Raw genomic sequence first — 11,863 nt, 5'->3', positions numbered from 1 at the left:
TGGGGAGCCCTCGGAGCCCCCGTGCGAGGAACGGCCCCAAGCAGGAGACGACAGCACGGCGCACGGCAGAGCTCAGCGCGGTCTAAGGCAGCGCTGCAGGCTGCAGCCCAGGGGCTGCCAAGGGGGGAGTGGAGAAGCCAAGTGTTTTGTCAGAAGTATCAGCTGATGGAAGCTGTAGCCAGAGAGAAATTCCTGGTCTCCGGCGTTCCCACCTGTGTGACGGGTCAGTGACTTCCTACAGCGGGGCCCGGGGATTAGTGGCCCCGCAGCGCATGCAGCCCCTGGCCGAGGCTTGCAGAGGGAAGCAGAAAACAGGCTGCAAACACACCCAAACCTGCCCCTCGCTGCCAAAACCTCCCTGCTCTGCTCGTGGTGATCAGATGTCAGCCGGACAAACCGTCACCTGCACGTCCATTCTGCAGGGGCACGGGGCCCCTCCACCTGGGAAATGCAGGGCAAGAGCCGAGAGCACCGGCTGGATATTTGCACCTTTGGCATCACTTAGCACAGCCTCTGCAAGGGAAGGGGCGAGACCCTCCCCATCTGCAACACTGGCATCACCTTGGGGTCTTAGCAAGTCCCTGGCCCCTGGCAAGGATCAGCCTCCAAGCCCTTCTCAGCTCCCCCACAAAGGGAGGTGGGAGCTGTCTCCAAACTGCCCCAAGACACCAAATCCCCCTCCCTGAGGTCTCTGAGCCCCACTGACACCAGCCCTGCAGCTCACCCTGGCTCCAAACCTTGCTCCTGAGCCCTTGTGCAGGCTGGCAAAGCCTGGTTTTACAATCTCAGCCTCACTGAGCAGACCCCAGCTGGTTTGGGGACGGCCACAGGCACCTCCACAGCATGGAGCCTGCTCCGGGCTGGTGTCACACAGAGGTGGGTGGTGAAGAGCGTTTCCCTCACCCGACCACAAACCTCAAGGCATCATCTGCCCAGCGCAGTCCTCCCACATCCCCTCTGCAGGCAGCTCCCTGACAACACGGGCACCCAGCTCAGCAGCGGCCTTTAGGAGAGGGTTTGGGGGACCCCAGCTCAGCCAGGCCCAAACCCAGCCGTGGGCAGTGCTGAGGTCCTGCCAGGGGGAGGCATCTGCAAACCTTCATCTGTGGCGTGGCAGCAGCAGGAGCAGCACCCGTGGGGGGTTTGGACACCCCAGCACTGCCCCAAAGGGAGCCAGGGGGACGCCCAGTGGGTTAAACCCCAACCTCCTCTTCACGTGCAGCAGGGTGAGGCTGCTTCATCAGAAAACCCCGAGGAAGATGAGTGACAACTCCGGTGTCATCGGATGGATCTCGTGCAGAGAATGACTTACCCTGAAGGCTGGAGGCATCTCTGGTGAGTTCCCGGAGCACACTTACAGCTGACAGCCCCGACTTTTCCAGCCACTGGTGCAAAGCGAGAAGCGGAGCCTCATCGGGGAAGCAGCAGCCGCGCTGCCGGGCTGCTCGCGGGGGCCTCTGGCTCAACCATCTCACCGCTTCCCCTTTCTGAAGACACGAACAAGCCCGCCTCGCCCATGCTGCAGTTCCTCCGACGTCAGCCCTGGCACGGACCCGCTGCTCTCTCCAGCCCTCGCAGGGGTCGGGGCTCCAGCAGGGTCCAGCAGCCCCCGTTGGGGGGCCGCTCACCCCAAACCGCCCGGCGCAGGGGCCCCGAGAGCTGCAGAACTGGTGATGGCCACGATGACAGCGATTGCCACAAACAGCTTCCTGTTCCGTTCGGAGAAAAACCGCTCTGTGTGCACCGTGAGAGCCTGGCACTAAGGGGCTGTGCCCGCGGGCTCGTTGCACCATCGCTCGTTAGCTTCCTACCAGGGGCAGCGGGGCCCAGTGCTGGGCTCCCACAAACGCATCCTTCGTCGCCGCTGTGGTGGGGTGGCTCTGGCAGACCCCACAGCCCAGCAGGTCTTGGGCTGAGAGAAGATGAAGCGATAGCAAAGAAACAAAGCACAGAGATGACTGCACCAGCTGAATTTCTCTGTGCAGGTGAGGGGCAGACCCACAGGCACTCTGGCTCCAAAGCAAGGGGAGCGAGGGGCGAGGTGCTGGTCCTCGCTGCGTGCGGTCCGGCAGGCAGAGCCCCCAGCACAGCCTGGGCTCAGATTTTCAGCACGGCCGCCTGCTCTGTTCCACCGAGCCCCGGGGGCCACCGAGCACACGCACCTCATCCCACGGCCCCGAGCACACGCCAGCCCCAGCCAAGCCCTAATCAGAACAAGATCCGCTCACACTCCAATTACTCAGAGACCGCAGCCTTGGCAGCGCTTGGGATAGCAATTATCCAGTGCTCCAGGAAACCACCAGAGCAAAGAGGAATTAAGGTTTAATTTCTCTGAAGTCCACAAGAGCTCGGTGAGGATCAGGGATCAGGGATCAGGACTGCTCCCAAACCAAGCAGCTGACGGGACGGTGCGGTGTCCTTACCACAAGAGAGGACCAGAGCTAATCTCTTTCCTTTCTGGTGTCTGATATGGTTTGGGGGTTAGCAAAGCAGAGCTATGCATGCGGCCTGGAAGAGCGATGAGGGATGACGGCACGAGGGCTGGATGAGTCTCAGCATCCTCCCCCAGCATCCACGACTTGAGAGCCCAGCAGGCAGCAAACCTCCCGTCACAGCAAGGTCAAGTTTTGTTAGGATCTCCAGAGAACGACCTGTGCCAGAAAACGCAACTCCAAACCATTTCAAAGTATTGCTTTGTTTCTCATCGCTCTTACAACACGAGAAATCCAGGTGGGTTTGGAGAGGGCTGAGGTTGGGCTGAGCCGCTCCGTGTGCTCCTGCCCAACACAGGGCAGCGGGCGCAGAGCGGGGCCGGATCCAGCTGCCTCGTCCAGCTCGGCGTGCAGAGGCACTAGGTGGCATCAGCACCGCACAATCTCCGTTAACCAACGTCAGCGCCCAGCCCAGCGCTGGGCCCAGGTGGCTGATGAAACACTTGCTGGAATTTACCAGGGACAGGGGGCAAGGAGTGTGCAGCGAGGGTTGACCTCGACCCCTCCAGAAAAAAAAAAAAAAAAAAAAAAAAGGCATTTTTTGCAAAAAAAAAAAAGTAAATCATACTACTCACTTTTACAGCCATTTGTTGCGCAAGCAGCGGACGCTATCCCCAGGTCTGAGGCCGGTGGGGCCCTGGCAGAGCCGAGCCCCGAGGTGCTCAGCTTGGTGCTGGTGAGGTGAGGAGCTGGGGCTGCAGCGCAGCGAGGACACGAGGGACAAGGCACGGCAGGAGAGCAGGTACCTTTACCAAAAAGCTAAACGCATCGAGAAGAAAAACAGCAGCAGCGAGTCCCCCGCCTCGCTGGTGCAGCTGATCAGGAAGGAAATCTCGCCTGTGATAAAACGAAACAACGTTTAAGTCAGAAGAAAGAAAGATTTTTACATTTCCACAGCAGCTCGGTACAGAAGGCGAGGGGAGGTGGTTCCTGGTGCAAATCCGGCCCCAGCTGCTCTGCCTCAGGACGGGGATGAAGCAGAGCCTCTGCCTTTCTGCCTCGCAGTTCTGCCTTTTACAACTGCCTGCGTCCCCCTGATGGGAAAGGAGCCTGGGTCTGTGCTCGGGGAAATAGCAGCATGATGCTACGGAGCAGCAGCTCTCGCTGTTTTGGGCAGAAGGAAGCCCTTTACCAATGTTTACTCAACAGCACCGAGCACCCTGCGGTGAGGATGAGCCCGGAGCGTGTCGTGCACGCCACGAGGCCGAGCTAAGTGAGCCTCGGACCACAAGCCTGCAACGGGCAGATCTGTGTTTGTTTTTTTCTTTCTTTTTTTTTTCTTTTCTCAGCACCATTCATTTTGCAACTGAAAGTATTACTTATTCCAAGATATGAATTTAATGCTTTCTCTGTGGTAAAGCAGCATCCAGCGCTGCACAGACAGCAGACACAAAATGAGCAGTTATTCTTGGATAATTTATTCAGAAATTTAATATAAACAGTTAATTGTTCAATATTCTGACACACGGCAAGAGTTTTGTCTTAATGCTCCAAGATATTTTCTGTACATGTCACTGCTTGGCTCTTACATACGAAAACATTGAAAAAAAAAAATAAATCAAGGGGGAGGTTTTTTCTTTTTTTGTGTGTGTTTTTCTCCTTTTTTTTTTTTAGAAAAAAAATCATGGCACATTTGATCCTTTATTTCAAACGAGGTATCTGCAATACTGGAACCTTAGATATGCAGAGAGAAAGGTGGGAGCAGCAAGTTTAAACAGGAAAAAAAAAAACAAGACCTCACAGAACATCACTTAGCATGTAACTGAAACTGCCTCTGGTCCGGTTAAGGTGCAAGCAGCCCAGCATTTGCTTTTGGCTGCGTTTGACGAAGCCGATGCCCAGGACCCCATCCACAAAGCTCCTCAAACACAAGCCACTGTTTTGACACTCTAAGAACAAAACCAACGTGCAAATTAAAGCAAAAGGTAAGGGGTTTCCTCTTTAAATAGCATTCTGTCTTTTCAGATTTAAAAGTGGCTTTTCTAAGATAGCCATCAGCCAGTTTCCATCACACACGGTAACGGGAGAAGTATTTGGAAACCAAGATGGTGACAGCATTACCAGATGCTGCTGGGGGGGAACTCGGAGGAAGAGAAGAGCTTTGGGAACAAACCCAGCTCAGACGTTGGCTCTTGGGCAATTGAGAGCCCAGCGAGCCCAAGCCACACTTTCCACCCCCAGGACTGCAAAGCAACCCCTTGGCAGCACAGAGCAAGAGCCTGAGTGGTGTCGCCGGGACTCAGCTAAGCAGGTGAGCCTGGGCCCACCTTTAACCGTGTTCGTGGTCCTCCTTTGATGCCAGGACTGCCCCGGTGCCACCGCCAGACCCCACTCCCCCAGGGGCTCCTGGGCTGGGGAGAAGCGAGCACCGAGCACCATCAGCTGGAGCTGCAGAGCTCACAACAGAACGACCACCACAAACACAACCTGGTGCCCGCTGCAAACGCATTGCCAAAAAACGTAACAATGCCGTAGGAGTTAATACTAACTTTATTATACAATATTTAAAAAGTCATTTCTCTACCTGTCCCCTTATAGCTTGCATTGTGCTGCAGTTAATTTGCTGAACCTGCAAGAATAAGTGCTTACTTCTGAGAAGGACAAGCAATTTAATCTTAAAAAGAAATACACATTTAATGACAGCAGATTTGATAAAAATGGTAGTTTTATAATTGCTTTTAAATAGTCAGATTCCTCCAAAAGTCAATCGCACTACTGGCTTCACTCTTGTGATACTCGTAGCAAGGCAAGCCAGAACAGAACAGGCTGAACACGTTAATGCTCTTACACCAACATTCACGTACAGCATCCAAGCAGAGTTAACACAGAGCCAAGCAGAAGGTAATAAAAAGGCCAAATTCAATTAAGTTCATACAAACGCTAAACTAATCTCGCTTTGAATTTCACGTATTTCTGAAGCAACTACTTCACAGTTCCAATCCGTTCAGCAGCTCCTCTCCCAGGACCGTGCGCAGGGGCATCGCGAGGGGCATCGGCTGCTCCGCGGAGGGGAAGGGGCTCCTGGCACGGCCGTGCCCGCCGGCTCCGCGCGTCTTTGTGTGAGAAGTGGTGGCTTCGAGGGAGGCGAGGACACAGCCGGAGGACCGGAGGGTGTTCTGCAGTTTCTTGCTTACTCTGCTCTTACTCCACAGTCTCTGAACCGATCACACGTGGATCACGGGAGCACCTGGCACAGCTGTCAGAGTAAGGCTTTATGGCACAAAGATACTTCACGTTCTGATTTGAAAAATGAGGTTCCAGTCTCGGTATCAGGAATCGCTGCTAGCAATGAAGGGCCCAGAGAACCTCAGGGTCCATCTTCGTATCACAGTGACGTTAAGAGGGAACTGGATTGCCTCTCTCCCTCCCTCCCCTAAAACGGAGGCTCAAGAAAAACTGACGCAGCACCCTTCTTGCTCCTGCCTTTTCCTATTTGCCTTCATCTTTTAGGTCAATAACACAGTAAGCAACTTTGAGATTTTTCCAGAGATACCAACACTATACGCAACAAACCAAAATTAAGCAAAGTGCCCCATTACTATAATACAAGTTTAGGAGGAAAGAGATACACTACCCATAAATTAAGAGTACCCTTTAGCAACCTAGGAGCAGCCTCTTCCCAACCAACACAGCTGCTTTATGATCTGCACAGAATATCCTCCTCGCAGCTTGGTCTATTTCCTATCACGTTTCCCAACCCAGTGCTGGCACAGAGTTTACGTTATAAGCTCTTCTATTTTACAACACAACAGAGTATTTACAAGCCGCCAAGAGACGTGTTTTTAACCTAGCAGGCAAGCTTTGCAATGCTGCACTGTACTGCAAGAGAAGTACCAGATTTGCAAGAGGTGTTCAGGAAGTGGCGATAGAATTTAACGTGCAAACGCTTCTGAGAAACCTCTCCAGTCCCGTGCTTCAAACATCTGCTCAAAGAAAACACAGCAGAGCACAGAAAGCTGGTTCTTACGCTTCCTGCTTCACCAGCTTTAGAAACAGCGAGGCTCTGGCTGCTTGTTGGTACCCCTTCCTGTCCCCAGACTGAGCACAGGAGGCTACAGCTGCTCCTCAACATGCGCCTGGGTCTGCCCTGCTACTTGGAGCTGTGAGTGGGAAGTTCTCTGCCTGCACAGGGCAGGATCCAACCCCAGCAAACGCTACCTGAAGCTGGGAGCTGCCCTCCTCCAGCCATCCCACCTGTGCTCCCACCTGGCTCCTCCTCACCGCTGCGCAGCAGTGGGTGCCTGTGCTTTTGCTGCAGCTGCAGTGCTCTCGCCCCAATAGGGATCTCACTGGAGCACAGAGCAGCAGCAGCTCCCCAGGTGAAGGCACAGCACCTGCCGTGCTGCTCCCCTTCCTGAGCACGGGACCGCACCGCACACAGGTTTCATCTGGCGCACACAGTCTCAATTGTACACAACCCCTTGATGCTGCTGATCCAAGCACGGGACTTGTGCATCCCCAGGATAGGGGAGGATCTCCCAGCAAGAGAGCAAAGTGGCGGCTGAGGGCTGAAAGTAAAGGTTTTTCCTCATTCAGAGCTGGGCTTTACGGATGACGTCCATGCACTCCTCCTACTTCTGTAGCTGAGCGTAATCTCCAACAGCCACAAGTGGCAACTGCTAGCGTCATGTGTTTGTTTTCAGAAGGGACTAGCTTTGGGGAAAAATGATATCCTTACCGCTGGTACCACACACGCCTCTCCTCGCCCTTGGCACACTGTAGAGAGGACGACTGGAGTAATCTTTATGCACAGTATTGGGTATAAACAACTGCTCCCTTCGGTGCAGAGTGACGATGACAACACGAGCCACGTGAACGGACTGCCTGTCCGCAAAGCGAAACACATAATCCCTTGTTCAGTGATCCGAGTGTTGCAAATCATGCGTACTCACAGGGCCAACCAATATCAACTAAGTTTAAAAGCCAGACCCAATACAAGGTTCCAATGTTTGTTTATATAAAGGATCTTCTATTCCCACAGTTATGATTGCTGCAATTTAAAATGTTATCAAAACATCGGCACGCGGGAAGGGCTGATTTCAGGAGGTCACATCCAAGCCGCAGAGCTCCCGGGTAGCAGCACACAGCAAGGGCAGCGACCACGACACCCAAACCCAACTCCAACAACGAGGGCTGGGCACGGGCCCTGGTTCTCACTGGCATCTACTGCTCCAGCAGGATGCTGTCTCCTCCTTTTAGGTCATTAGTTCAAAAAGTCCAAACATTTACACGGGTCTTTTTTTTTCTTTTTTATCGCAACAGAACTAGGAAGATGGTATCAGAGTATCAGATCCAAATTTGCTATCGGGTATTTGGAGCTGGAAGTAGTTTCTTTTGGTCACTACTACTCAGAATAGTGATAAACAGTGATGAGCTGTTCTCCTACCCATTCCCTTCAGTGAATGGTCCCAAGTATTGGAATCAGCTGATATTGATTTTCCCTGATCCACAATAGGTCCAGACCAGAATATTTAAACAGGTTTAGAGGTGCGCAGTATTAAAAATATCCTTAAGAAACACTGAGGTAGACTGCACCAGAACAGGACAAAAATAATCCCACCACATCCACCTGCCAAGATTTTACGGATACAAATTTACATGTTCTGCGTGTTTAAGAAAACGATTTTTTTGTTGCCTTTTTTTTTTTTTTTACAGTGTTCTATATATTAAAATAAATAAAAAATTTCTAATAAGAAAAACTTCTCTTCCTTAGAAAAGTGTGAGAATATGTCTTCTTTCCTGCAGTGTAGTATAGAGCTGCTAAACAGTTACTACTTTGTAAAGCAGAGGAAATGTAAACGAGGCCTTTCCGAACTGAAGGATCTTACCCATGCCTGCACTGGGTGGTTTCCCCCTAACTCCGTGAGCAACCTCTGCCCTCTGCCTTCCACCCCTGTCCCAGTGGCCACCACCCCATGGTGCTGCAGCCGAGCGGAGCTGCAAGAAGTGCTTCCTGCAGACCCCAGCCCCTTCCAGTCCCTCACGGGGAGAAGGCAGCAGCACAAACCAAAAGCCACGCTGCGGCCTGGTGTCCCCGCTCCCACCGAGTCAGGACCTTGTTTTTTTCCCAGCAGAGAGAGCAAAGTGGCCCTTGGACTTCTCCAGGAGGAATAGCAGAGGTCTGAGCAATCTCTCCCCTGGTAAAACCAGCTCCTGCATGAAACGGCCTGCGACATCGATCATCTTCATTTCTCGCTTTAGCGCTTCTCCCTGCCAGCACGCTCCCTCATCGCAACGAGACACGCTCAGTTTCACAATGATTTTCTAACATTTTGTGCTTATCAGCTCTGTCTTTATGCAAACAGCAGCAAAACAAAGCACGGTCCAAGAGACGAAGGTTGACATCCCAAAGAGCTGAAACCAGTGGCTCACACACGCACCCTGGGAGAGGCGCAGGGATCTCAGGAACACATCGGAGGCCCGCAGGCAGCACGAGGCCGCACGCCTGAGCAGCAGCAGACAGGCAGCAGGGAGCTGACCACAGTCACGTTCAGCTTCTGCTTCACGTGCAGAGCCAAGAGCCTTGTGCTCGCCTCCCTTCAGCTGGGCTTTAGTGTCTTTTTTTTCGGTTAGAGTTCTTACTCGGCCTCTCTGGTTGCTTCTCCTGCGGCACAACGTGAGGGATGCGGGGGCAAACACGTAGCAGGACCCCGGAGCAGGACGTTCTGGTGTCCTTCAGCCCCCAACGACCAAGGTAAGTCCCAACTACTTTGTCCCAGGGCTTCGAGTGGAGCCAGCTGACTGCACGGTATAAATCTTGAAACTGTTTTATAAAGCCTTGTCAAGTATAAACTTAACATGTGCTTCATAGCTCCTAAAAGGGTAATCAGCTAAAATTAGTTCATTCTGAAATCTTTGGACCACTTTAAGACCAAACAATCCCCCAAATTCTCCCCTCCCCGAAAGGACCATAAACAGTCAATAATTTATATGAAGTTAAAATTTAAACTACAGACATTTTAAATATATTACAACAAACAATATATATACTCAATGCTGTAAGGACAGAAAACTCGGTATCTCAGTTCAGGGGACTCCTACTTTGTTTGGTCTTGAAAGTACCCATAAATCTCAGATTTCTGCTCCTTTGGCTCCCAGCACATTTTCCTCATTTGTTAATGAGAGAAAACCTACTCCCAAGAGTCCTCAGTATAAAAATAATCTGTTTAGGATTCAGTCACTCCAGGGAAATGGGAAAAAGATAAGTACACACTTCCGAGAAGAGGAAAGCTTCTGTGAGAACATACAAAACTTATGTACAAAAAAGAAGTGTATATTTTGCTATACATATACACCCCACATATATATACTGCACACACGCACGCACACGCACGCACCCTTGGGATTTAACCCATTTAAAAAGTATGAAAGCAGCAGCTATTGGTCAATCTGAGGATCTGGCGCGTCCGACTGATGTGTTGAATCCTTCAGCTGTAGTGAAGAGTATGCCTGAAAGCCTGGAATTCTACTGGAAATGCTTTTGTCCTGCAGAAGTTTTGTTCCGCACCGTTACGCTGTAGCTCAGATACCAGCAAATTTCACGTCTTTTGTTGGCAAACGTGGATGCTCCTCCTTTAGTTTAACTTACACGGTCGCTTCCTGTTTTGAAACCATGGTTACAGAAAGGACAGCAGCCATGGAAACCTTTTCCATTTATGTTCACAGATAAGTCCACTGACAACCAGTCAACTTGGCAAAAAAAAAAAAAAAAGTATTAATCATAAGATGATTAAAAATTTGAAGAGTCTGTAGATGTGTGTCATACACTGTGGCAGCAATAACAAGAGTCCTGAGATTTGTGGAGGGGGAAAAAAAAGCAGACAAAACCCTTGGGTCAAACAGGAAGCGTTAGGAAGGACTTGATCGGGGCATGGAGAGAATCCGCCCGTTTTTCTTGCCACCGTTCATGTGAGTGTAAGGTATGTGCTCTTCGTAGTTCCCCTTGAGGGCCATGGAGGGTCCATTGTCCCGCCCCAGGACTTTGTCCCTCTGCGTGTACGAGGAGGGATCGAGGGGAATGCTCTCCATGTTCTCGAAGTCCATCTCGTACTCCTCCGTTTCCAGAGGTTTGTTCTCCTCACTGTAGAAGAACGAGACCTCGTGGAAGCTGGGGTGCAAGTCCTCCTTCAGCATCTCGATGATCTCAATGAAGGTGGGGCGCATTTTGGGGTTGTATTGCCAACACATCTGCATCAGGCTGTGCCTAGTTGAGGACAAAGGAGTCAGGGAGAGGAAAAAACAAATCCACACAGGCAGAGCTGGCACAGACCAGGACTGGTATCCATGTCAGACCGCCCATCACGCATGCTACTCCTTTGAACCCCACGTTCCCACCCAAACTGAGCTGTTTGTTCTCTTCCCGTCTCCGTTTTTGCCTCTAGATCCTCACACTGCTTTTTCTCTATTTCTGTCTAGATCAAAAATTCCTTCCAATTCCTTCAATTGTTCTTAACTCGGCTTCCGAAGGAAACAAGGCTGCAGTTCACGTACTCTGTGAATGTGCGCACGCACTTAGAGCCGTCTCACAATTCTTTAATTCATTCAATTTTAATTTTAACTCAGCCTGAAAGATAACAAGTTCCTTAATCTTCAAGGAAAATAGCAGGCTGTGCAGAAGAGAGAGGTCCTGTAAACAACCCACCCAAAAGAAAGGCTGCAGCGAGATGTTGTATGTTACCATACGCCACGAAGAAAGAACTTACACATCTCCTAGGTACAAAAAAAGTTGTAAACTGCAGTTTGTAACTGGCCACAAGAGACAACTGTCCAGGACAGCAGGCTTTTTTCACAAGGATACTCACAAAACATGTTTATTTTTTGAGTCTGGAAGTGCTGTTTTGGCCAGAAGTGGGCTGGCGTAAGAAGTTACTGGAAACAGGGAGTTACTATTAGCCTTGCCTCCTCCAACAAGGGCTCCTTCCCCTCACCTCTGCACGCTGCTGCAGCAGTGGCTCCTCACACCCCTCTACCAAAACACCCTAGCTCAGGTTAAACACTTGGTAACAGGATTTATTTTTCTTAATTACTCTGAAGCAGCTTAGGAAGCATCTGGCTAGGCAGCCGCGCTGGCAGGTCTGAGGATGCAGCAACCTCCAAACCGTGAACATCACGAGCAGCTGCAGACATTAACCCTTAACCCTGGTACAGGAGAACGTCTGGCTTCAGTTTGTAATCCTCTTTGCAAGGTGTTTTGCGCTCTGTCTCTACACAGTGCCCTCTTTTCTCCCTAAACTTGCAGGTAGCCTAACCTTGTACTTTGAGTGGGAAAGGAGCCTGCAGGAGACATGAAAAGGCCTCGGACACGATAAACAGCTTGGGGCTCAGCAGAGCATTCTCCTACCTCTCCCTCCTCATTAGTCATAAATTGGATT

At 51.2% G+C, this 11,863-nt stretch overlaps 1 protein-coding gene across 1 annotated transcript in view; it reads right to left on the bottom strand.

Annotated features, from left to right (window-relative positions):
• Positions 1–4,964: 4,964 nt before the first annotated feature.
• INSR (insulin receptor) overlaps positions 4,965–11,863 on the bottom strand; it is a 55,395-nt gene continuing 48,496 nt past the window's right edge. Inside the window, exon 21 of the mRNA XM_084302574.1 lies at positions 4,965–10,695. Coding sequence (XP_084158700.1) covers positions 10,341–10,695 — 355 coding nt within the window. The 3' untranslated portion in view covers positions 4,965–10,340. The remainder of the gene's footprint in view (positions 10,696–11,863) is intronic.

Source organism: Netta rufina (assembly GCF_964035555.1).
Source record: "Netta rufina genome assembly, chromosome: 28".
Classification (NCBI taxonomy): domain Eukaryota; kingdom Metazoa; phylum Chordata; class Aves; order Anseriformes; family Anatidae; genus Netta; species Netta rufina.
The sequence above is the reverse complement of the archived record's forward strand: the minus strand, read 5'-3'. Positions and strand labels throughout refer to the sequence as shown.